At 40.6% G+C, this 26,685-nt stretch overlaps 2 protein-coding genes across 5 annotated transcripts in view; one reads left to right on the top strand and one right to left on the bottom strand.

The window, feature by feature from the left end:
- The first annotated feature begins 1,976 nt into the window (after positions 1-1,976).
- ark2ca (arkadia (RNF111) C-terminal like ring finger ubiquitin ligase 2Ca) lies at positions 1,977-13,853 on the top strand. 3 transcript variants are annotated; one of them, XM_078271832.1, is made up of 8 exons: positions 1,977-2,566; positions 9,641-9,941; positions 10,031-10,162; positions 10,303-10,432; positions 10,722-10,826; positions 11,220-11,312; positions 12,676-12,776; positions 13,647-13,853. In XM_078271832.1, exons 1-8 carry the CDS (start codon positions 2,506-2,508, stop codon positions 13,762-13,764), a joined length of 1,041 nt encoding a protein of 346 aa, XP_078127958.1. In that variant the 5' UTR covers positions 1,977-2,505; the 3' UTR covers positions 13,765-13,853. The 3 variants fall into 3 exon arrangements, with proteins under 3 accessions (XP_078127958.1, XP_078127956.1, XP_078127959.1); XM_078271830.1 differs by having other exon boundaries at positions 1,980-2,566; positions 11,217-11,312; XM_078271833.1 differs by lacking the exon at positions 1,977-2,566 and adding an exon at positions 5,150-5,234 and having other exon boundaries at positions 11,217-11,312.
- A 4,555-nt stretch (positions 13,854-18,408) lies between these two features.
- Positions 18,409-26,685, bottom strand: part of loxhd1a (lipoxygenase homology PLAT domains 1a) — a 29,986-nt gene continuing 21,709 nt past the window's right edge. For both annotated transcript variants that reach the window (XM_078271622.1, XM_078271623.1), the window contains exons 34-41: positions 26,173-26,300; positions 25,964-26,081; positions 23,200-23,377; positions 20,817-21,002; positions 20,453-20,623; positions 19,467-19,596; positions 19,041-19,196; positions 18,409-18,922 (exon numbers count right to left, since the gene is read on the bottom strand). In XM_078271622.1, the coding sequence (XP_078127748.1) occupies positions 18,442-18,922; positions 19,041-19,196; positions 19,467-19,596; positions 20,453-20,623; positions 20,817-21,002; positions 23,200-23,377; positions 25,964-26,081; positions 26,173-26,300 (1,548 nt within the window). In that variant the 3' untranslated portion in view covers positions 18,409-18,441. The remainder of the gene's footprint in view (positions 18,923-19,040; positions 19,197-19,466; positions 19,597-20,452; positions 20,624-20,816; positions 21,003-23,199; positions 23,378-25,963; positions 26,082-26,172; positions 26,301-26,685) is intronic.

Genomic DNA, 26,685 nt, shown 5'->3' with positions numbered 1-26,685 from the left:
TCTTTTCACCCCTCGGGGCAGAACATCAGCTGTATGCTAATTTTTACAGGGCAGTGGTGGCCTCACAGAGCAGTGAATGTGCTGGCTCACTCTGAAAAGCCAGAAATAAGTATCCTTCCTCTTGCAGATGTCTTTTTAGTCTAAATGATGCAGCTTTAGATTCTGTGTTGTACAAGTGCTGTTCCAGGCTTATTCAAAATGACAGCTCACTTGTTGTTAATGATGCTCCAGCCACCACCAGAGGGCTTTACACCAACAACAAAAAAAATCCATGTAACTACTTCTAATTACTAATTTTACTTCAGACATTTTTTTTCTGTTTTGAAACCAACTTCCATCCATCATGGATCTTGATCATTTCTGTTCTGAAAAGACAAGTTAGAACTCAAATGAACAAGTGTAAAATATGTAGATTGGAAATTATTAGTCAATTAGTTGACTATTTTCATAATTGATTATTTGCTTTAGTCATTTTTCAAGCAACAAAAGTGGAGAGGAAAGCCAAGCTTCTCAAAAGAGAAAATTTGTATATATATATATAATATATAACTGTAAAATGAACATCTTTGGGTTTTGGACTTTTGGTCAAACAAAAGAAGACACTTGAGGATGTCACTTGGGCTCTGAAAGGAGATTGGTATTTCTTTCACTACTTTTTCTTTACATTCATAGACTAAACAATGAATTGGAATTAATTAAAAAAAGATAGCTGCAGCTCTGAATATATTAAATTGTTGACATTAAAATAGAAAGCAATGTGACTCATGAACATGAGGACAGAATGGAAATTCATTTTTCAAGAAAATCAAATATCGCAGTTGCTCTGGTTTTATATTAAATAAAGGTATTGTAGTAAAAAGAGAGTTTTGACAGTATTAAAGGTCTTTTATTTGAGTAAAGGGATCCGATTGCAGTAGTTTGACCTGCACTGATAGTAAAGCATTGTGAAAAGGGTCTTTGTGTGGCACGGCAGGCTTAAAGCATTAGATGGTGGGAACTGGAAGACGAGGACATATGGGACTAAGAGTTTTGTGACCCCATCAGTCTCCCCATGCCCATCTGTTCCTTGCCCCTTCAGGCTTAACACTAAAGGCAGAGAGGTTTTCAGGACACAGGCAGTTTTCAGCATATCTGCTGTACAGGAAAATGGTACAACATAGGGAGGCTGTCTTTCAAATGAATTATAATGAGAATTGAATATTTCTTAATGTTCTGTAGCAGATTATTCAGCTACATTTCCCTGATGGCTGTGTTTGTTTATTTACTTCTCACTGAGCGATCCTGGCTGGGACAACTGATCCAGTGGGTCCCAAAGTGTATAATTTAATTGAATCAAATGTGTTTTCTTGTCCTTAAAACGATTAATATTACAAACAGGCTATGTAGTCTTTGCTCATGTGTTAAGACTGAAAAGGAGTGTCCAGTGTGCCTAAGGAAAAAAAATTAAATTGGTGAGGATTGAAATCCGATGAATGAATTCAATCTTCTTGTAATATCTCCAAAACGTGGCTTTGAGTGTGGCTTGAACACCTATGTGGGTATGCACGGCCTTTCATCTTGATGTATCATTTTATATAAATTGATCATATTACATTTTATGTAAAAATGAATGTCACTGGTAAGTATGGCTTGCAAATGTAGTGTAGTGGAAGTAGAAACAAATTGAAGTACCTCAAAGGTGTACTTAAGTACAGTATTGAGTGGTGATGACGCAGTGGATATGACACATGCCTTTGGTGTGGGAGATCTGGATTCAATTCCCACTGCCATCCATCAACCAATGTGATCTAACCCCTGACTTAACCCACAGTTGCTTCAGAGGAGTGCGGCCTCTGACATATATATATAGCAATTGAAAGTCACTAGGAAATGTTGCTGAATAATATATTACAGGTTATTGGGTAATATTTACATTGCATTTGAATTCATTTTGAAAAGCAGGCCCCTATTTCTGATGTATACATGCCAATGCTAAATGTGAGATTGGTGAACTCATGTAAATCCCAATGGTCAAACATGAACAGGTCTTATCAGCCACAATGACTGAAAACACCTGTGGGGTCTTTAATCTTAAAAAGTACATCAAAGTACAATTTCCATTTTAATATTTTTGAAAAGCATTTCAGTGATATCCATGCCAAATTCTAAATAAACAATATATGTGGCTTACTGGACTGAAATTTAACCAGATGTCTATTTGAGGGTCTCCCACTGCCATTACCAAGTTCCTTATCTGGGCTGGTGGGTTGGTAATTGAGAATATTTGGTTCAGTCATGGAGGGGCGGGCTGTCCAAAACACAGACTTTCCCGCCCCGTTGCTCATCCCATTGGTGGTGTAGGGTGCCAAACCCAGAGGGTCCTTATCGGAGGGGTCCAGTGATTGGTTGATCGGGTCTGTGTGTGCTTGCAGCGCAGCCTTTCCGTTTGAATGTGCTGGGGACTGGAGGGGATCATTTCCATGGACCATCTGTCTCACTGGCTACCCACACAACAAAGGACCCAGGATGGTGTTAGTACATGTTGGATATCTGGTTCTCCCCGTCTTCGGCTCAGTTAGAAATAGAGGTATGACTTGCCCTATATATTTTCTTATCCTAACCCTAACAAATGTCTCGGCTTTTCCTTCTTTTAAATGTCCTCAAATGATGTAAACAGAGCTGACACCTGCTAGCAAAAAACGCAAGCCAACATATTAGCGACAGTCGAGCGTAGACAACATTAGCTGTCTTGCTAACTGTAGCGTCGCCGTGAAATCGCCGTTAAAGACCGTTAAATCGTGGGTAGTCTGACTGACGACATTTTTAATCTTATATAAAAGCCATGGCCGTTTGTTTTTAGGATGTTCCAAGGCCTGTTAACCGCATCAAATGACTGCAGCTGTCAAATGGCAGCCCCTCTTTTCTTTTATCCTCAGCTGTGCTAGCGCGGTCTGGTTTATATTTTACTGCGCGGTGTTTACGTGCGTTTGCAGCGTTTTTTGTGCAGTCACAGCTAAGCTACCGTTGCTGAAAAATACCAGTAGCTTCATACAGCCACATATACTAGCTCAGCTTCAGCTAATGATATCCACCGCTCTGTGTGGATTTGTCATTGATTTGGCCCAAGCAAGTATCTGAATCGAGGCTGACAACTGATAACATGAAAAGGGATGTTTGTCCCTTTGTGTGCAACTGGCATGGGTTCTGTTGTTTTCCTGCGCTCATTTTACCCTGAGTTAGTTTCAATAAGGGTTCTGCTCTGCCATTAAAGACAGGTAACGTTAGAGTAATGGCCGTAGCTCAGATAAGAGGCTATGACTGGATCATTTAAATGGTATAATATGGTCATTTTCAATTAAACCTCAAAACTGTCCGATGGAAAGCGTCAAATTAAACCTGCAAATTACGCTGAAAGTGCAGTGAAAATCTGAACAGCATATATATTAATAATCACACTCACTGAATTGGGCATAATAACTATAATCATCATCCATTCCAGTATAGGCTATCTGTGCTGATTATGTAATAATAATAATAATAATAATAATAATAATAGTAGTAGTAGTGGTAATACTTTGACGTGCATTGTTAAAACTACATGCAGTAGCACCAATGATTTCATTGTGCTTTTATTTGTGTTCTTTTTTCCTGTTCCATAGTATCGAGGCTGGCTCTACATTCCGCATTTCTCAGACCTTTGTCCCCCTCCATTGTGTAGCTAACGATCATCTGCTGCTGTCTGCCGTAGCCTCTGCCTGTTCTCTGCATCTAGCTGTATTGTGAACCCCTTCTTCCTCATTTCCTCTTTCCATCTGAAGACGACATTGGCATTAAACCGAGTTCTCACTCATACCGTATCCTTCTGTGTAACAGACTAAAGAATAACACCTTCTGTAGAAAACAGTTTGTCTTTATTTAAACTGTCATGTTGCTCTTCAGTGAATAACCCATTGTAGCATTAGACTTTACTACAAACTGTCATTGTGATTCTCCCATTCAGTGTGGATAGACTACATTTTGCTGTAAATTTCTGTAAAGTGGATACATTTTGATCCTCCCCGATTCGATTACAGCCAGGCTTGATCGAACTCTTTCAATTTTGTCTCCATCCCCTATTTGCAAAGGTGCATTGTACCAGCTTTTGTAATCATTAAAGCACTTGTATGATCACCTTCTCTAAATAATTGTGACCAATTATCTTTGGTTTTCCTAACATTCACCAATTAATCAATACCTAAAACCACAGTGATTTGTGTGATGCCATTTTCACCTTTGATGGTCCACTGCACCTGTCCAAACGGCTGGTCATAATCCTATCCATGTGTGAACGCCTTTGTTCCTGCTAGATGAATTGATTTAGTCAGTCACAGTAAATTGGCAAGACTCGGCTCTAACTCATCTTGCCATTTGAGAATCCCTGCTATCATGCACAGCCCCCCTCCCCTCTTAAGTCTTTCCTCAGACACCTCCAGAATGCTATCCATTTTACAGGGATGTTTATATCCTGCACTGCTGTAGAACTCCTTTTAGAATGAAAATGTCTTTTATTCTTTGGTTGTGGTTTTCTACCTTATGTTCTTGTATTAGATCCTAATGCATGGTCATTTTACACTTTTGTTTTTTTCATATTGAACAGCAGATTCCAATGTAAACTTTGTGTAGAGATGTCCCTGCTATACTGAAATGTGCTGTAAGCATACACATCTACTCATTGGATGCTGCTTCTGTTCTGTTAACCCTACAGAGAGCATGGTCGGGCCTTGCCTTTTGATCTTTATTTGCATGGTATTATTATGATTATATATGATATACTACTCTTATTATTACTATTATCACACAGTGCCGCACATACTAATATTTTCCAATAAAGACTGTAGTTTTCTTTCTAACCTTCAGTGTGCTTTTTGCTGATTTCCATGTGTTCCTCCCCTCCTCCCTTCACACTGTGCTGTCACTGAGACGGTCCCCTCACTCTTTATGTGCTCTCATTTCTCAGCTGTCTTTGACAGAGTTTATTCAAGTTGCTGCTCTGCTTACTTTGGAGTAGGGGCACCCAATTTTTCTATCCATTAAAACAAAAAAGCATGTTTATACTGAAACACATCGGTATTGATTTTTAACGTTACACGCTGTCATTCCCTCCTACTCCGAACACTGTTTTTATAAAAAGCCTCCCTCACATCCACTCATTGGTGTTCATTGACGAGTTAACATCGGAACAACTTTGGCCGATATGGATGAAATCTTCTGTTTGGGTATATATCATTTTATATTTTGATGTCAATATATAGTGTGACCGTCAGTTTTCTGTAATAATCAACAACTACAATGTATGTTTTTGGCTAATCCAGCAAAATCCATGCACAAATCATATCAAAATCCAATATTGATTTCCAGCATTGCCTAAAATGGCCTAATACGCTCCAAAGATATTAAACTGTTGTACACCACGGGATAACGTAATGGCAAATTAATCGTCTTATCATGGTATATATTGTGTTATCGCCCAACTCTAACTCGAGGTATTTTATCTTAACACAAAAAGACCTTTTCAAGTCTCTCCTCATTACATATTAAACATTGGGTTACATTCTTCTGTAGGTTGTGTTATTAAAGGTATAGGTTAACATTTTAGGAAATCCTTTTTCTGGCGGAGAGTTAAATGATGTAACAAAGACATAAACATAAAGCTCGGCCATCAGCCTGTTAGCTAAGCAAAGAGACTGAAAACGGGAGGACAAAAAAACTGGACTGGTTCTGTCTCAAGGTAACAAAGACCACTTACCAGCACCTGTAAAGCCCATTAATTTGTACAAAAACCTAAGAGTAAAAATGTTAATTTGCAGTTGTACAGAGGAGTATGTGCCAGACTTTTTCTTGGCTTTAAAATAGTCGCCAAGAAATAGTCTGGCACATAACCACCCATTATTTTGTATGGATTAAAAACAAGGGACAGAGAACCTGGCAGGTAAAAGAGTGGTATTGATCTTCTCATATAACTCTCCACCAGAATGTCCAACTATCAATTGAATAAGAGTCTCCAAATGTGTATCATAATGGGAAATCAATTTGGCGCAATCAGCAGGTGGCAGCTATTTCATCTGTAAAGTGTTATATCTTACTATGTAATATACAATATTGGCCTCATTTATCGTGTCCTTTTCTTGTCTGTGGTAGAACAGACCTTGACACAGAAAGTTTTTAAAAATAAATTCCAGTTATCCAGTTGTGCCGTTATACCTTGTGATAATAGCACATGCGCAGATAAGGCTTTTGATTATTTATTGCGGGAAGTCCGTAAATTAAAGCCTTTTTGTTAATGAACAATAATATACTTACTATTTTTTTTTAATGTGCCTTGGTTAAAGAGCGTTGCTCTCATTTTAAACAATGCATTAACAAGCCTTTTGCTTCTGTGATAACTTTAGAAGTGGGTAGATTGGTCACAACATTCACCACAGGCTCTGGTGTCATTTATTTGAAGCATTATTGAGCTGCACATTTTAAATGTAAACTCAGTGATTTAAGTTTTAAAGTCTGGGACTTCTTGCTGTCACATTACAGCCACTTGAGCCCTGCATCTGTTCACAGCGTCTGAAATAGTCAAGTTATTTATGTGCAGACCCAAGGTGTGTCTGAGGCACAGCCATGTGTGCTCTGCAACTTTCTCCTCCGACTACAGCAACAGACTTTTAAATAACTCAACAGCTGTAATGCATACGTTATTTCACAGTAGCTGCACTGGTACAGACCACATTAACATCAGATGCTTTGTCTTCCACCCTGTCCTTGTTTGCACAATGTTAAGCATCAAGGTCAGTAAGTGGTTTGCAAGCATGTGCCATGTACAGCCAATTGTATGTAGATTTTCTGTCCAGCTGTGCAGCTTTCAAGCTGATTTCACTCATTAGTCCCTCACTCTGATTATGAGTATGCCAACCAGTGACATCAGCTGGTGATGGGTTTTCAATGAAAAACTGCATACACAAGGCACATGATGGAAGACCACCGCACAAGGCAGAAGGCAGGATTATGTTAGAGGGGAGGTGCGATTGTAAAGCTGCAGTGATGGAAGCAGGAGGGGTGAGGGAGAGAGAGAGAGAGACAGGTTTGATGTCAGACTGCTGCAGTCGCAGCTGGGCAGGGCTTACAGGCTGTCACTCACGCAGGGACACCATGCCGCAGCCACACTGTGGGGGAGGGGCTGCCTGTGCAGCAGCTCAGGGGTGAGCAGAAGTGGATGGGAGTGTATGAGTGTGTGTGCTGTATGTGTGTGTTGATGGGTGGGGGTCTGTTCTGCACCAATCAGGCATTTTATGTCTGTAAGTCGAAGCAGAGACGTAACAATAACAACATCAGGGCTGTTGCTGGCAGCACTGCAATATGTCAAATATTAATGTCAGTGGTTCATGCTGCGAAAGAGCCCAGGGACGAATCATTTGATATTTACTTTAAGCTTCGCTTGGAGTCCATTCTTAACCGGGTCACAGGCTGTATTCTAAAGTGATGTACTGCCAATCCAAACCAGTAGTCTGCCATTTCTGCTCTACTTCCTCAGCCAAATGTTGTTTTCAGTTTGCTCATGGCTCTCAAGGTTCACTGGCTTCCCATGTCCCAAGGCTATATGCAACGCAGCAGCCATGCAAATATGTCATGTAAACAATAATTAAAAGGAATTGGTTGACATTTTGGGAAATGTGCTATGAAATATGCTAAGATGAGAAGATTGATACCAGTCTCAATTCCCCAAATATTGTACTATTCCTTTAAATATGTATAGATAAATGCACATGTATTTAAGGGATATTACTGTTTAACAAGTCCAGCTTAAATGTGCCTGACTTTGCTTGAAACAGCAGATGAGACAATTATTTCTTCCAACCATGCAAACACACAATACTTCATTATACACAGTGCACAGTCCACCCTCCAGACCTGTTTGTCCACATCTCACCCTCCTTTCAGCCCTCCTCTCTCTGAGCTTGGAGTAATTTCTATTGATTGTTTTGTGCAACTTGATACCGAGGTGATTCAGTGGGACTACCACACAATCTCATGTCTCCTCCACCTCCTGATAGGAAGGGTGGGGGAAGGTAGAAATGGAGGCTGATAATGTTTTGAGCCTGCTTCTGTTGCTATGCTTTTAAACCGCAAACATAATACAGACTAGAGATGGTCCGATACCATTTTTTGCTTCCCGATACCGATTCCGATACCTGAACTTGCGTATCGGCCGATACCGAGTACTGATCCAATACCAGTGTGTCATATATTTTATAGCGATGCACAGATAGACCGGCCGGTGACCGGAATTGGCCGGTTTTCACGTGCTCGGCCATGACCGGCGACCGGCAGGTCAGTCTGACATATGCCGATTTCATGCCGGTCAATGCTACAATTAACTGACAACATAAGTTATACGTGTTACAGTTTTCAAAGACGCACGCACACACACACACACACACACACGGACGCGACAGCACAGTCTCTTTTTCCTTTCTCTCAACTTTTCCGCCATGTGTCGCGCGTACCCACTCGCGGTGTGAAGCGCGTGTCCGCGCTATTCTTGAACATGTAGGGAACTTCTTGAATTAACCTGCAACATGTCAGCATGTGTGCAGAAGATAACAAGTTTACAATATGCAACACCTGCAAGGAGGAAGTAGGGTGTGGAGGGACGACACCAAAAACCAGTTAGTTTTTAGTTGGATATTGGATGTGAAAAGAAGGAAATGGTTCTAACATTGCACGTGTGTGAATTTCCCACACCAGGAGTAATTTATATAGTTCTATTTTATAGTGATCCATTACCTGTTCAAAAAATGTTCTATGTTCTGTGCAAAATGTTCTATTAAAGAAAAGATAGAAAATAAATATTTGTGTGCTGTAAAGTGGTTAGAAAAAATGAAATCGGAATCAGCTAAAATCGGTATCAGCTGGCCTAACTCAAAGAAAATCGGAAATCGGAATCGGCCTAGAAAATTGTAATCGGTGCATCTCTAATATTTGATTATGTTTTAACAACTGTATACTACTATCCCTGTATGGGATATGATTTCTATCTTTGTTGTCGGTCTGGCTCAGGTTAAACTCTTTGTGAAACATGAACAAACACAAACAATGAATGCCACAGAACTTTCTTTTATTATCCAGTTTGACAGTCAGTTATAACGGAAAAAGAATATAAATAAACTACTTAACGTAGATTTTCTTTAGTGCTTTATTACGTGGTATCGGATCGGTGCATAAACTCCAGTACTTCCCGATACCGATACCAGCGTTTTAGGCAGTATCGGAGCCGATACTGATACTGGTATCGGTGTGGTGTGGCAGTGGACCAAAGACAACCCTCAGTGCCTTCGATCTTCTTGGAAACAGCAGGCTGTTAGTGATGAAGCAAGTGGAGAGGCAGGCCATTGGGTGCAATCTGTGTGTGGGTTTAGATGGTGCTTCACAGGGGGTCTTATGCCCTCCATCTGCTGTCGTGTGTGTGTGTGTGTGTGTGTGTGTGAGCCAGAAAGGGCTTGTTTTTGCAATTATATGCGTCAATATGTACTTGTCACTGGTTTGTCTGGGTCTCTCTGTGGTGTCTGTCTGAATGAAAGTGATCCCAGCGGGCCTTTCTGGCTCAATTCTGATCACTTGCATTTATTTCCCATAGGAGCACACTTCACCAGGCATCAACACAGCCATGCTACCTCCTGCCGACACTTTCACCTGGGCGCTCCCCAGGTGCCCATCTCAGCAGAGTTCCCTCTAGGACATACCAGCCAGCCACCTCAGACAGGCCTGGCCACCCACCTGCCCCCGGCACACCACCCATCCCTCACTGCCCTGCCTGCACCCCCTCAGTTCCAGGATGTGCCGGGGCCTCCATTCCTACCTCAGGCCTTACACCAGCAATACCTCATCCAGCAGCAGCTTCTTGAAGCGCAGCACCGCAGGATTCTCCCACACTCAAGGTAGAATCACTACCTGCATGCAAATACAGTTTCCCACGCAAACAGAAAACCATGTTGGACATTTTGAGCTTATCTTTATCTCATTGCAGAAGAACCCAGGAGCGTATTCCCCTGAACCCTCACCGACTGCGCTCAGGCTATGAGTACTCTCCTGCCCTCCATGTTCCCCAGCCAATGACACAGCAGCAGCAGCAGCGGTACCTGGCCGAAGGCACAGACTGGTGAGTCGCTGTTGGAGATTAACGAGAGTCCTGTAGAGTCGAGAAATGATCTTGCCCTCTCATCCCTGAACCCATCTGTCTGTCACATTGCCTAACATGGGTGATGATGTTGATTTAGTCGCCTGTCTGTCTGCCTGCAGGGATCTCAGTGTTGATGCCGGCCTCCCTCACCACCAGTACCAGCTCCAGCAGCTTCCACAGCACTATCAGCATTACCTGGCCTCCCCTCGAATGCACCACTTCCCCAGGAACACATCCTCTGCACAAGTGGTATGTTGGTCAGCCCTCTATCTTTCAGTGTGAGGTTTGTTATCATAATAATTGTTTTATTTGTCCTGAATTCCAAAGATATCTTGACCTATAAGTTAAAGTTTTTCTCCATTGATTTGATGCACTTCTGCCAACTGTGTTCTGCTTTTGCTGTTTTGGGGTTTGTGTCACCTTCGGTTTTCTTAAAAATTAGTCTTTTATTTCTAACAATGCACCGAAACAGTAGAGACAAACTGTGTTTGACTTCTATTATGTTGCTGTTATATGATAAAGAGTTCTCTTTTGTTAGGTTGTGCATGAAATCAGAAACTACCCGTACCCCCAGCTGCACCTGTTGGCACTGCAAAGTCTGAATCCTTCGAGGCACGCCACCGCTGTGCGAGAAAGTTATGAGGTAAATCTATCTCTTTATACATTTCATGCACTTTCCACCCGTGCATTTATCAAAGCCAGGGCTCTCTTTTCGACTGCTCTACTCTAGTTGAAAAAACTATCTCACCTCGAGTTCAATTTGTATAATTTATGTTTGTGCTTGTGCTTTTGTTCATGACCGTCTTCAGCAGATGGAGTTTGCTCAGTTGTCATGGAATTGTAGATGTTGCACAAGAGTGCACCTTAAGGACTTTGAGGAAATTTGAGCTTCAAGTTCATTCTTGACCTTGAAAACATCAGTTTTACAAAACAATCTCACCTCGAGCTCCATTTAGTAGCTGTTATTAGTATTATTACATTATATTGTATTCTACTTTATACTATTCTCAACTGGATACCAACTTTTCCTCAGGAGCTGTTGCAGTTGGAGGACCGGCTGGGGAGTGTCAGCAGAGGAGCTGTTCAGACAACCATAGAGAGATTCACCTTTCCACACAAATACAAGAAGGTAAGGCAGATAACTAGATGTTCATAACCAGTCCTTGTGTTTTTCACCTGGGCCTTCAGTACTATCCTACAGCAATTAAAACACCTTTGAATAACCTCAGCATGACACTAGGGCATTATCGTGTGGAATAAAGTGATTTACCACAAGGCTCAACACCTAGAGAGTTTCAATACACTATAGCAGAGACATGAATACACGGTGACTGAAGCCATCACTTTCACGCAATACGTCATAATGCTGCATCACATATAGTCCAAATTAATGTTATTACCAAAGAAACAAAAACAAACCCCACAACAACCGGTCACATTAACTCATAGGACGACAACAAACACACACACACACACACACACACACACACACACACACACACACACACACACACACACACACACACACACACACACACACACACACACACACACACACACAATTAGGAATCAACAGGCTTCCCCACAAATTCCAGCCAAGCTGCTGGGTTCAACAAACACGCCACCACGCACACAAAAATGCACAGCGGCCACTGACACTGCTCAAACCTTTAACACCAGCAGCAACAATCTAAAGCAAACGGTAATAGCATACTTCTATACTCTTTGGTAATAGCTAGTAAAATAATTTGACTAAAATGCAGAAAAATCCATTAAACTTACCAAAACTGCTCATCATTTGGAGAAAAAGTACATCCTCCTTTCTTTTATTAATTTTACATCTAAACTCGAAACGAACTTGAACTAACATTACCTATGAGCATTACTGTTAACAGTTATGTGATGCTAGCTAGTTTTGCTTCAGTTGGCTAACTGGTATGAAAAATGCCGACGTAGGTGGCAAGCCCAGCTAGGAGTTTGTCAAATAATACGCCCAACACGGCAAACTCGAAATTTGATTGGCTAAAGAATATGACCATCAACAACATTGTCCCTATTTGCTTCAAGAGCAGAGGGATTCACTCGGAATTCTGAAGGCCTCAGAGCAGATTTTTCAACTAGAGACAGCACAGGGGGGGGGGAATCTGATTGGATAAAAGCTGATTTATGAGATGCACGGGAAGCAGCACAACCGAGGGAGAGAATAGCAATGAAATTACGGTAATAGACGCGTGGGAACGGACTCTGTAAACTACATATGACATAAATAAATACACAATTTTAGAAATTAATATATATATATATATAATTATAAAAAATATATTTTTTATGATTCTGACAATCTCTTGGCCAGCAGAGAAGGTCTTGCTGGCCCTAAAGGCCCACCTCTGTTCATAACACACAGAGACTTACACTATTGAATATGTTCACAGTTTTTATATTCCCTTTTCTGACCCTACCTTTTGTCTCTATGTAATCTGACCTGCTAACAGAGAAAGCCCCTGCAGTTGAAGATTGCGGAGGAGGAGGAAACAGATGTGGATGAGAAGTGTACCATCTGTTTGTCCATGCTGGAGGATGGAGAGGACGTCAGGTCAGAAATGCTTCACAGCCACAGACATTTGTTTCCATTAAAACATCACTTTTTCAAAAAAGATTTAAAAAAAGCTTTAAAAAAAAAAGTTGGACATTTTGGGAAATACACTTATTTGCTTGCTAGCGAGTTAGATGAAAAGATTGATAGCAGTCATAGAAATAAGAGTGGTATCGATCTTCTCATCTAATGCGCAGCTATAAGCAAATAGACATATTTTCTAAAATCGAACTTTTCCTTTAAATAAATTAACATAATTTATAGATGCACATGTATTTAAGGGATATTGTGGGATTTTTGTAAAATTTTACACACATTCATTTCATGTCATTATTTGTAAATGAGATCTTGACTCAGTGAACCATTTGCTGTTAAATAAATGTGTAAGCAAATGGTAAATATATCATCATAACTACAGCCAAATCCTCCCTCTTGCTTACATTAGACATACAGGGTCACTCCCAGCTGCTGGCTCTAGCTTCATATTTAATGGACAGATATGAGAGTGGTATTGGTTTTCTCATTTAACTCTGCCAGAAAGCAAATATTTCCAAAAAGTTGAAACTATTTCTTTAAGCAGTGACATGAGCATGTGCACCCACTCATGCATTTCAAACCAAGTTTGGATGTAAAGTTCAGGGGATAGGAACTGTGTCCTGTGATAAGGAAAGAGGGTTAGTTTACAGCATGTGGAGTCTCAGCTGTCTGAGAGGCACGTAGGATTGATGACTCAACAGAAGTTGTCTCTACGTGCCTGAATGAACAAAATGAACCCCCTGCTAGTTTCAGAAGTTATTTGCAAGCACATAACTGTATTGCACTGGGAGAGTCAATGTGAATTAACATTGATCCTGTCTCTCTATCCTCCAGGAGATTGCCCTGCATGCACCTCTTCCACCAGGGCTGTGTAGACCAATGGCTGGCCACCAGCAGGAAGTGTCCGATCTGTCGAGTTGACATTGAAACACAGCTGAACCCTGACAGCTGATGAGATTTAAACCCCCCCCCCCCCCCATCTCCTTGTCAATCACCCTCGTCTGGTGTGGTTTCTGCTTTCTTCCACCCCGGCTTGCCGGCTCCCCCTTGTTGGGTGCTTTGCCAAATGTCTCCAGACTTCATGTGACATCACCACCCTTCTGACTCACGCTTTACTGAGCCAAGCCAGGATAACTAACTGCATGAGAGGCCGCAAAGGACTCTCTTTATATAGAAGCACATCCCTCTGGAGGCAAAAGACACGCAGGCACACACACACACACACACACACAAACACACACACACATACTCATGTACACAGGGTTTACTTGTAGCTTGCTGGTCGTAAGTGGGGTGTTGTTGCTGTTGTGGTGTTGTACTGTAGGTAGCCCCGGGCTGTGTAGCATGTCCTCAAAGCCATGACTTAAAGTCCTGAGAGTGGAAAACACATAACCCCACACTGAGCTGGCTACTTTCTCTCTTTTTCTCTCTCTCTCTCTCTTTCTACATTCTCTCTTTCAAACACACTTCAATCAAAATGAATATTCTGCCACACAGGAAAGCTTAACAAATGCTCTGATGCCATGTTTACCTAAAGATCATTTGTGGTCGTAGTAGAGTAGCAGTAACCAACAAGTGATATCTGGCTGTCGCCTTCTTGGGGGGACACGCACCAGCTAGCTGAGTGTTTTAATTCTATCATGCAGCTTTGACATTTTGCAATACAGTTGTACATTTACCTTGGGTTGGTGTCGTGTGAGTAGGTCTCTTTTACTGCTGTGGAAATCCGAGCCCAGTGATCGAGTCGTTAAGTGTTTTGAAAATTTAAAATATAGGTAGAAAGTGTTTTTACCAAAATGCATTTTGTCACGGTATAGCTTGAACCTGACGCGCAGGTGTGTGTAAGTGTGCTCTGCTCTGTGTGACTTAAAGAATATGTCTAAAAATGTGTGGATGTTCAAAGAGTGTGAATGTGAGTGTGTTTTAAGGGTTCGAAGCAACACCTTGACGTTAACTCACCGTAGGTTAATAGCATGGCCACTGGAGTGCTTATAGAACACAAAGCCAAAAAAAAAGGGATGGAAAAAGGAAAATATTAGGCACTACAGAGCAAGGTGGGAGGAAGACTTAGCTGCCCTTGTACCTGTATCTTCCACCAGTGGCAGAACAGTATGTACAAAAATGCATGTTTCATCTTTGACTTGGGCTGTTAGCTTTGGTAGCGTTTCTTCAATTTAAAAAGGTACAGAGATGGCTTTGCATGACTTAGTTAATCTGAGCTGTGACTATCTTCTCAACACTAACAAACAAAACATAAAAACAGTGTCAGTGGCTGCTCCCCTGACTTGTAGCGTGTGTTCATCCTGTCCCCTTTGGTGGCAACGACGGGATCCTCTTTTTGATGTTTACCTTATTGCCTAAAGAACAAGCACATGTGACAATAGTTATAGCAACAAAAGTTTTTTTTCTTGGTATTGCATTTGCGTTGGTTTATATTTAGGTATAGATTCATGCAGTGTTTCAGCGGAGAGAGGAGCTTGCGTATTGATCTTGTGTATTTGTGTGACAGACCGCCCCTCGTGGTTGCTATGCTGGTTGCTATGCTGTATTGCTAGAACATGTAGAACGTGGTGCGACGGAGGCAGCCTCCCTCTCGCAGTGCACACAGACACCAGACTATATTCAGGCTGTTTCTACTTGGTCTGACCAGTTTTCACTTCTTCTGTTTTTTACCCTTTGTGTCAGCCTGCCGTTTCAGTTCTACAGGACACCTTTAGGACCCTCACTGTCCTATGCACTGTGATAGTAAATGTTAAACCCAGAGACTCTTTTAGCCTCGTGGGTTAAGGATCAATTAACTCAGATTACTCCCTGTCTTGTGCACTGCCAGTGTCGACACTGCCTCCTCCTGTAGTGGAGTCATCTGTGATGAAGTTTTCATAGTTTACACAGGGTGTTGTCAGTTGAGATGCCTTAAGTATTTAACAATCATAATTTATTACTAACTGTAGATATTGTGGGTATTTAATTTTATATAGTTTTTTTTGTGGGGGGGGTGAATCATAATTTATTTATTTAGAAATAACACAAAAATGCTATGAAAAAAAACTATTACCTCATTTTTGCATTGTTTTGGGAATGCTTTGCATGCTGTTGTACTTTTTGGAACACTTAAGAAGAAAAAAAAAAAGATCCCTGCTGTTTGATCCCTACAAGCTGGCTGTGCGATGTTTACTGTCAAAGGCTGAGCTACTGAGCCCGCTCTCCATCTATCCCTCTCTCTCTCTCTCTCTCTCTCTCTCTCTCTCTCTCTCTCTCTCTTTCTCTCTGTCTCTCTCTCTCATGTGGTGCTGTGGATCTCGGTTACATTCCATTCAATGCAATTTCTCTGATCCCCCATGCTGTGATGTAGTGGACAAACTGCAATCAATTGATTTTCTTTTTGTTTTGCACTCACTTGTTTAAATATGGGAACCCTCTCACTGGCAAAAAAAAAAAAAAGTTAGTTTAGATAATTTAATATTATCACTAAAAACTTTTATGCTCTGCTTCTCATAATGCACTATGGGTCTTAATAACGATCATCTGTGAAGCATGTTACTTTGCTTTAACTCTTTGTATCTATCTATTTTCATCTCTCTGGTGTTTCTCTTCAGTTTGTAGACTTAAGCATAACAAGTGCCTCGCTTTATGTATTAGGAGATATTTCCATATTACTGAAACCATTAATAACAATCAATCCATGAAGCCACCATGCCTTATTGGTTGCATAATTAACTAAAAGAGTGAGTTGTGAAGGAGCTAAGATAACATTTGACAGGTGTCTACAAAAGCCATTATCCTCAAAATTGAAGTCAAACTGTCCAAACTAGCTGTTGGTTTGTAGAACTGGAGCGTTACATATTGTGGAAATAGTTCTGACTATGAAGAGGCATGTTTCATTGTGGGCTTTACAAATACTTCAGTAATCCTTCTTTAATTCTGTTTATCTTTTATCCTTGATTCTTTACTTGTTTTTTTATTTTATTTTACCGTCCATCTCTACTCTCAGAATCTATCCTGTTTCCTTTCAGTCTAAAAGGAAGGCAAGGATTTAAAAGCACAACCTTTTCTAAAAATGCATGTTTTCTCAGGTTTCAATATAGTCTCAATGGTTTAATAGAATATGGTGAAAATATATACAAAGAATATAAAAATTATAAATTTTGTTGCTGTTTGAAACTGAAAAACAAAACTGAAGAGAAAATAACCCAAACAGTGCCAGTGAAAGGGCTGCCGCCATCCTTGTATGAAACTCTGCTGTTTAGCTGTGACTGCGCAATGTTTTTCAATATAGGATATTTTATCTGAAAATAGAACTATTTATCATTAATATTAAAGCAATAGCGCATTAATGGTGATGAGTGTGTTGATGAAGAAATGGATGAGCATATTATGGGTAAATGTTAGATTCACATGTGGTGGAATTTTGTACTTTATTTATTATTACTACTAATAATAATGATAATGATTTCAAAAGTTGCATTGCTAAACCCAAACTGTTCTGTTTTTTAATTTTATTTCATGGCTTGTATATTATCCTTTTGTATGTGCTCTTTTTGTAATAAATTGGATAAAATGGACAGGTATTTGTTTTTATGTCTTATATTCTGGTATGATATGGTATCACCCCCCCCAGATGATAAAACATTTGAGAAGCTATCAGGTAAAAATTAGAAAATAGTAAAAAAATAAATAAATAAAAAAAACTGGCATCTTTTTACTTTACTTTTACATCAGGTGGAAATATTGACATGTATTGAGCATCAATGTATACACGTTTCTAAAAAAATCCAGTTTAACGTATTGGTAACTAGACTTTAAAGCAGCAATACTTGTTTTTTTGTCCCTTGGGAGCAGCAGAACAAGCTGTAAACCAAAAATAATAATATAGTATCTCCTTATAAATTTGAATTAGCTAACAGTTCCCTTTTTACACACCCAACAGACACAGAGCACCATTGGCATTCATTTGGAGTTGAATACTAATTCCATTTAGTTCTGTTTTGGTCCATTTTAAGTAAAATATCTGGCTCTACAGCTGCTAAATGCTCCACTTTCTTCACCAGCTAGTAACTTTTTCTGTCTGCTGTACAGTTGCTTTATCAGAGCTTTTCTCCCCCTAAAATCAGCTGTCTGCTGCTGGAAATGGATTGAAAAGAATGGTGGACGTTAACCAAAACAGGTGAGATGTGGGCCGTAAAAAACAAAACATTTAGTTAAAAGATGCTAAAACGCTCCGTAGAGCTGCAATAACCTGCAGAGCCAGGTGAGTCAAACAGGTTCAAAACTGTATTGAGTATTGCAAAAGAGTTTAATATTTTATAAAACCAAAATTATAACAAAACAACTAAACAAACCATCCCTGACATATGAAACCTAAAAAGAATGGCACATTCAGTTTCCTACCCTAAGAGCGTATTGTCACAGTATTTCATTGCAGGCTATATTCCCAAGTAGTATTAAATATCTAACTACAATATAATAATAAATATAATAAAAAACTGAGAATGTAAAAATCTGCCTCAGTTCCTGAGATATAAAATTTGCCAGAGCAGAATCTCTTTGGTCATTACTTTTAAACATGAGAGGGGATCTCTCTGCAATGGGAGTTTGTATAAATAAATAAATAAATAAATAAATAGTATTTCTAGTATTTTGGGTAGAAGACCCTGGAGATCTGCCCGTCAGCCCTCTTGGTGTCTAGCCACTTCCCACAGAGGAAGATGGTGGTGACACCATTGGCTGTGTTAGTGACTTCCACGCGATCCAGCAGCCAGCCGGGGCTCAGACCAGAGTTGTCGTGCTCCACCCGAACTTTCTGCAGCTCTCCCATGTCCAACATTTCCAGCAGGAAACGGTCCGTCTGACCGCGCTCGAAAAGGTTACGACACTTCTGCCGCAGTTGCCGGCTGCCCGAATCTCCATTGGAGCCGTAGATAGTGATGAAAATATTGGCATCTGTACCCGCTCCCTTTTCATCACCCGTGATGACAATAATCTCGTACTTGACGGGCACCAGGCTTCGAGCTTTACTGGCGAAGCTCTCGATGGACTTTGTGCACTCAAAGGTCAAGAACTCATCCCTCTTTGGAGAGAGAGGGATGAGGGCATTGCAACTGAAGATGTACCTGGAGGTGATAACACAGAGAAGGAACAACGATTTGTTACCAGCAAATGGTATGATGAACGGTAGAATGAATGACTCCCGCATGGATGTAGATGTCTGAGCAGTAACTGATGTCTTACTTGTTTCCCAGTTCCCTTTCAGTGACGACGACTTCCTCCACATGCCAGTTAACCTCTCCCTTTACTTTCTTTCCATCCTTGGGTGTGTGGCCCAGGCAGATACCAGCGATGTCCCCCAGGTTCTTGGACGAAAACTCAAACCTGTCAACATTGCCCCTAAGAAGAGAGAAAAATAAGCACGTTAGAGAAAGGAGCTGTTCGCTTAAATTAGCCCACATAATTAAAATTCATGTCACTGCCAATTTGTTCTGGATGGTGTAATGTCATCATCTTGGATTGCAGCGTTGGTCTGAGCTCAAGTGCTTGGTGCTGCTAGGATTATCATAAAAAGCGAACACAATTACGGGGAGAGAAAGCACATTTCTTTAAGCTTTTTCATGTAAACACGTTGCAGCTCATTTAATTAATCTTGCACCAAGTACTTACCGCAAGAACCTCTTCTTCTTTGAGGAGTTCTCCATTACAAATTCTTTGGATCGGCCTTTCCTCCCCTCAAGTACAATCCAGGCATTTTCTTTGGTTTCAAGGTCTCCAGTTGTGATGCAGATTTCGTACTCTTTTAGTGAGAAAACATAAAGTAAATGGTGTCAGTTGTCCGCAAACAGAGATGTCTGGCACCGCATCATTTCCACACAGATGCCTAGCACAGAAATATATGGGATAATTTAAAGTTATAATCATTTTTCATGAATTTAAACCCCATTTTGTATTCTATTTCTGGTCTGCATTTGTTCTGCAACAGCCATTTAATGTATTTACAATGAGTATTTGTCCTCCCTCTATATGGTAGTTTTCATTGTTATTGACAGAGTCTGCCATTTCCTCAGTAGAAACTATGCAGCATGTAATCCAATTTTGTCTCATTAATACCAGCCCCTTTGTAAGTAACTGCTAATGCAAATAGACCATCCTGCTGTTGCTGATTCACATTAAAAGTGCTGGAAAACACAGAGTGACTCTTACTGTGAAGAAGACAGAGGAAACACAATGCATTTGTCACCAAAGGGACTGCTGTCTACTAAACAAGACAGCGGTCTTTGTGCATTTTACGCTTTTAAATATTGCAGGGAGTGATGGAACAAGAAGGAGCAGCCACAGTGAGCTCCTTAGAAGGGTAATCAATGTTGCTATGACCTGCTGTCGGGTGGCAAACTATATGTGCAGCATGAAACCAGATTGTGGTTGATCATGGCATGATGGGATAAGGCAGATTAATGACTTGTTTATAAAAAACATACAATGTATTTCTGACAAAATAGCTACTCAAGGAGTGTTTGCTGCCTCTAGAATTCTGCGACCTGTAGTATTCATCCACACTTGCTGGTACCAAGGTAACCACGTGTCGCCAAATCAACCAGGACTACAATCTTAAAGATTATGACTTTAAAATGTGTTGTATGTGCTGGCTTTACTCGTCTTCTCGTTGAGGTCCAAGTAGTCGTTGTTGGCGCATGCCAGTTCTCTCATGATCTGTCCATCATCGTCATTCTTGGCAAGCCAGCGGTCACAGGGGAAACGAAATGTTTTGTCCATGATCTCATCCTTCACATCGATATAATCCAAGTGCCATCCTGGAGCAGGACCTAGGAGGGATGTGATCAGGAAACCAAAAAGACACTAAGTAAAAATGTTGTCAAGGATGATGAAACAACAGTAAATACTACATATTATGCCTTTAAGTAAACTTCCTTTATACAGCACTTTTCACAATGCCAGTTATAAAGTGCAGATTTAATCGGCCCACTATGCAGAGTGACTGATGATCTCAGGGCTGACCTGAGTTGTCGTGCCAGACTCGCACTTTGGAGAGCTCTCCCATGCTGAGGATGTCCGAGAAGCGAAATGTGTCCACCTGCTTGCGCTCAAACTTGTTGGACTTGTTGCACTCTTTCAATGCCAGCGTCCCTGTGTCTCCATTCTCTCCGAAAATGATGATCCACACGTTGGCATCAGTGCCTGCCCCTGAGAAGACGAGAGAGTCATCCATTTAGAAAGATTCATCAGAAATTCTGCTTCCCAAGAACAATACATGTTGAAGAACAAAGTGACAAAATGGGAGCTTGGCAATAAACTGTATTAGCATCTGAATCAGCACAGTATAGTTTCATTTAAACTATATAATTGTAATGACTGTTCCAATTGTAGCTTTTATATTATTCTAATTATTAACTCGTTAATAATTACAATAAAAAATATTATGTTAACTACAAAAAATGCACTTTGTTGTAGATCTTTTAAACTGCAATGCAGCTCAACTAGTGCAGGGATTTATTGAATTGCCAATAAATACTGAGATTGCAAAGCCCTGCGGAAACTGACCCGCTAACAACCAGCCACACTATGCAGAGTAAAATGAGCAGCAGAGAAAGCTGCGTGACTCAGACAGCACGTCTATAATTCCTCTGTGCTTTATTATTTCATTACAGTGGGTTAGACACTAAGTGAATGTGTATTAGGCGGTGCTCAGTCTGCAGCACTTTTTCTAGTTCTTCACCTGTCTGTACACTGAACTAGAAATCTGATGTTTTATTTAACAGCCCTGTAGTTTCAATGAGCAATAATAGAAATTAGAAAGAAATTTAGATACTAAGAATTGCATTTTATGTTTCTGTTTCCTTTAAATGATTATTATGTTCATATACCTCCTACATACTTGACATTCAATGCCTCTTTACACTATACATGGGGAGACATTACCTTGTGCAGGGCATCTCCTATGTTGTGTGTGTGTGTGTGTGTGTGTGTGTGTGTGTGTGTGTGTGTGTGTGTGTGTGTGTGTGTGTGTGTGTGTGTGTGTGTGTGTGTGTGTGTGTGTGTGTGCCTGGCTCATTATTCTGGCTCATTATTCCTCCCAGAGCCTCAGTGGTGGTGCAGGGCTACATCTTAGCTTCCAGTAACAGCCAAGGGCAGAGATCAGTCCTTTGAAGTCGGCTCAGACTTCTCGCCATGCTATTGTATTGATCAGCAGCACTACTGAGCTATAGAAAAGTACTGCATGAAGAAAAGAGGGAGCAAAGCCATGTGGCTGGTTTCTGAAGAGGATATCATTCATTACCATGTTGGAGTCAAACATCAATTATTCCCACTTCGCTCCTCCTGGAAAACATAATTCTCTGCCCAAGGTTGCGTCAAATGAGGACCAGGAGCTATGTAACATATATCCATGAACTCGGCCTTGAGCTTTGGATAGTGATTGAAAAAAATGAGATTACAGACATAAATAGCCTCTACAAGTTTGTAGCGCTAACTTGGCATTAAAGGGTGAGGAGTTCACTCATCTGAGAAAAATCAAGCCACCATCCACTTTCAACTTAGCCATTTGGGCACCTGTAGGTTACCCTTAACTGCCTTAGAAAGAAAACAATCACGAGAGGTGATGGCAAGGTGGACCCAGGACATGACTTGACAGATGAAGTCTCTCATCCGACATTTGAGTCCTTCAGGATCCCCCATGAAGAGCCGGAGGATGTTACTGATGAAAGAGGATGTCTGAGCTGCTCTGATCACTCTGAGCGTCCCTGGATCTGACCTGACACTGACCCAGAGATTTAAGGATGGATGGATGGAGTCAGTATGCCTAATAAGTGTCCACTGTCTCACAGGTCTGATACAAATGATAACGTTAAAAGGTGTTTCCCAAAGATCAATCCTCGGTCCCCTTCTTTTTCTGGTGTAAAAAAATATTTGATTTGATATTACTGAGATCCTTTAGGTCAGTGGTTTCCAACCTGGGGGTCAGGACCCTCCAAGGGGTCCGCTAGATAATGAACAGTACTATAGTAAAGCAGAAAATGTTTCCTGCACAATTTTCTTCTCTAAACTTAGATTTTCGCTTGTGAATTACTCATCTTCAGGCTGCTAAAAACTCTTTAAATTAAACTTAACAACAAGCGTTGACATATGCAACCTGTGATGATGAGTCACAAGTAGATACAGCTTTGTTTGAAGCCAAAAAGGTTTAGAACCAGTGCTTTACAGTATGTCTTTCACACACATACGTACTCTTTTTCTCAGGAAAAGTGAAAGAAAAAGCTCATTCTCCGACTGCAATAGGACAGATCACATTCATGGTTTTGATGGGACTACCTGATAAACTTAAAAAAACAAAAAACATTTTCATGATCAAGCTGACAGCAGCCGGCATGTGTTAAGGACTTACCTGCATTATCACTGGTCTTGACCTGGACTATATAGGTGGTGGGCTCCACCATCATCTCCTCGTTTACTACAGCAGCCATCTCGCAGATCATGGTTCTCTTGGGTCCACGGGTCCTGGAAAGCCACTCCTCGTAGGTGAACAAAGACACCTCCTCTGTGGTCAGGTTACGCATGATCACCTGGATGCACAGAGTTAGCTCTTTAAAGTTAATGTCATTCAGAATCCTGACGTTGATTTTTATTTTTATGATCCACTGTCACAGTCAAAGTAAAATAAACCACTGGAGAATTAAAGTGTAATAAAAAGTATGACACCAAAAGTGTATGAATGCACACTTTTTCTAACATAGATTTAACAATCATAGGTACTGTTATTATGATGTGTTGCAAAGATTAAACCATGTCAGCGTTTGTGGAATAAATATGCATCCATTCCTAACATATTAATCGTAATCAGAATATTTAATCAGTACAAGAAAGACACCTTTAACCATTAACTCTGGTATAATGTGGAAGAGTCTATAGCCACGCAAGCGGCTCTGTGAGGTTGTACTTAGGCAAAATGGAACTTTGAGCTAAATGCTAACATGCTCACAATGACATGCTAACATTCTGATTTTCAGCAGGCATAATATTTCCCATGTTCACCAACTTACTTTAGCAACACTACTAATTAGCACGATAGTACACCTAGGGCTGATGAAAATGCCATTTGTCATAAGCAGAAATAAAAATTTTGACCTGATGATGGCGCTAGAAGAAACAATAAGGGATCAACTGTATCAATGTCTGCTTTAATGGCAATCCAACAAAAGTCAGTCGGATTTATTCTCTGGGCACCATGAATGTACAAAATGTCATGTCTATCCATTAAATAGTGAGATATTTCAATCTGTGGACCAACATCCCACGAGCCATGCCACAAGCTGGATAAAAACATGATCATATGAATAAGTGTTGTGTCATACATATTTATATTATGGACACTAATGTGTTAGCAGTGTGAACACAAACCCTGCTTCTCCCAGGATGTCTGATCACTAGTCCTGGGGAACATTTCATTACTAGACAAAGACTCAGCTCAGGCAGCCAAACTCCTATTAACTCTCCACTCTGCATATTTATTTGGGCAGTTTACCATACTGGCAGTCCGCCCGGTGCACCGTTGTTTCCATTTTAATACATAGACCCAACAATTCATAAAGGCAGCACATTCGCTTGTGATGCTGAACACACAAGGCTCGGTGCAAGGTCAAGTCAAGGAGATGTTTGCAGTCGCTAAGTCCCAGGCACGGACGGACAGGGCTCGGTATTGTTCCTGACTGCTCTGCTGCTCTGCAGGCATGGTGCCTTTACCAGAGAAGACATTTGCATAGGAAATGTGTTCTGTTTCATCAATGCATTTGGCCTGAGACATCAGACTGAATTTGGAGGTGAGCAGTGATGTTGTCCTCACAGGGTCAGCCAAAGAGAAAAAGTACTGAACCATTTTGGGAAACGTACTGTATGTATATTAATGCAGTCTATTATATCGCTGGACAAAGCATTAAAAATTGGAGATTTTTTTCACTAACACACACCAAGTCACACTAAAGGAAATTTAAAATGAAATGTTTTCTCTCTTTACTGAATACAGAAACAACACACATCGCTCATTACTGCGTGTTTTTGTGCGTGTGTGTGTGTGATACCAGAAACAGCATGATGATTAAAATGGGTCAATATGTCACTCCAGGAACTCTGGGCCCTACTGTGTGGGTGTCTGTGTGTGTGTGTGTGTGTGTGTGTGTGTGTGTGTGTGTGTGTGTGTGTGTGTGTGTGTGTGTGTGTGTGTGTGTGTGAGTGAGTGTGTGTGTGTCTTTGTGGGTGGGTGAATCATTGACCATTCTACTGCAGGCAGGGATAGATGTGTGTGTGTGTGTGTGTGTGTGTGTGTATTTGTCTGTGTGCTGTGTGATATAATAGATTGAATGATCCTGTGACCTACAGCATACAGTGCCAGCGTAAAAACACAAACCTGTGACTGCTTTGTACTATTGATTTTTGAAGAAGCTTTTACTGTTCTGCTTTTTATGCTCCTGATTTATGTTTTATGGATGAGATCTGCAGTTTCTTTTTCATAACCAATTAGCCCTGGACAAGATTTAAGGACACCTGTGCATCGTGCATGGTCATCTTATTCTGAAGATTGAACCTGCGTAGAGCTTTCCTTTTGCTGTAATCTCTGACAATGTTCTTGCATGTAATCATCCAACACTCCTGTCTATCTGTCTTGGATTAGGTTAGTAGGAGAGTCCACCACTGATTTAGCATCGCAATGCTGTCTCCTGATGGACATATATATATATATATATATATATATATATATATATATATATATATATATATATATATATATATATATATTTATATTAAAATCAATGTTGCAGAACCAGAGATATTGTCTGTCTTATTCCATACATTGTTCTTTCTATCAGTCAATACCTGGTGCCTACATTACCCACAACAAAACTCAACTGCTGACAGTTGAGTGTGGTATATTAGTAGTGGCTAATGTTATCTTAAGCTGCTAGCCTCAAGCAGAGATGAGGAGCGGGCTACAGAGGTCTGGTAAGCTCGTTACTTTCTAACTCCACACCTCCAGATTTATTTTTATCTGGAGCCACAAAAGGCTTCATACATTGTTTCTCCCAATATGCAGTAGTACTCCTCAAGACTTTTACACAGACTTTGATGTGTATAGTTCTCCTTTAAGATGAGCTGACCTTTTCCAGAAACCAGTCAGGTCGACTCCCGGAGCCATCAATGCGAAGCCTCATTTTCCTCAGTGGAGCAATGTCATCAATCTCCATGTTGAAAGTGTCCTCCTGGCCGCGCTCAAACCTGTTATCCACCACACAGAAGTTCATAATCTGCAGCAAAATGAAACAGTCTCTTTATTTTATATTGTTTTCTGATGTCATGTTTGTGCTACCTGTCCTCGTTCTTCTGCAGCAGCATCTCCTCTGTGCTGCCGTTGGCTCCAAACACAGACATGAAGATCAGGGTGTCTGTTCCTGCGTTCTGCACGTCTCCCGTTACTACAGTCACCTCGTAAATAATCTGACAGGAAAATATTAGACATTTTACTTGTTATATTTTCTCCTGTACCCAGCTCTCAGAAGCAGTATTACCTCTAAAACTTAACTAGACAAGGATATGAATTTATCTTGAAGCTAATGAACAATATAACTAATTATATTTTAGCAGGTATGAGGTTGACGCTGATGCTGTAAACATCCATAAATAATAGTGAATGATAAATGGAAAGCATGTTACAGTTAAAACAGTGGCAGGACATTGGAAGGGACAATTCAAAAATAGACAAAGTTGTCAAGCAATGAAATTGCAATGTAGTAAGTATAGTCTTATTGTTTCTAATGTTTATATTTCTAACATAAATAGATATGGAGACAGGGAACAACCCAGTCCGACGCCCCTTGATAAT

The sequence above is a fragment of the Sander vitreus genome, chromosome 16, assembly GCF_031162955.1.
Source record: "Sander vitreus isolate 19-12246 chromosome 16, sanVit1, whole genome shotgun sequence".
Lineage (NCBI taxonomy): Eukaryota > Metazoa > Chordata > Actinopteri > Perciformes > Percidae > Sander > Sander vitreus.
The sequence above is the reverse complement of the archived record's forward strand: the minus strand, read 5'-3'. Positions and strand labels throughout refer to the sequence as shown.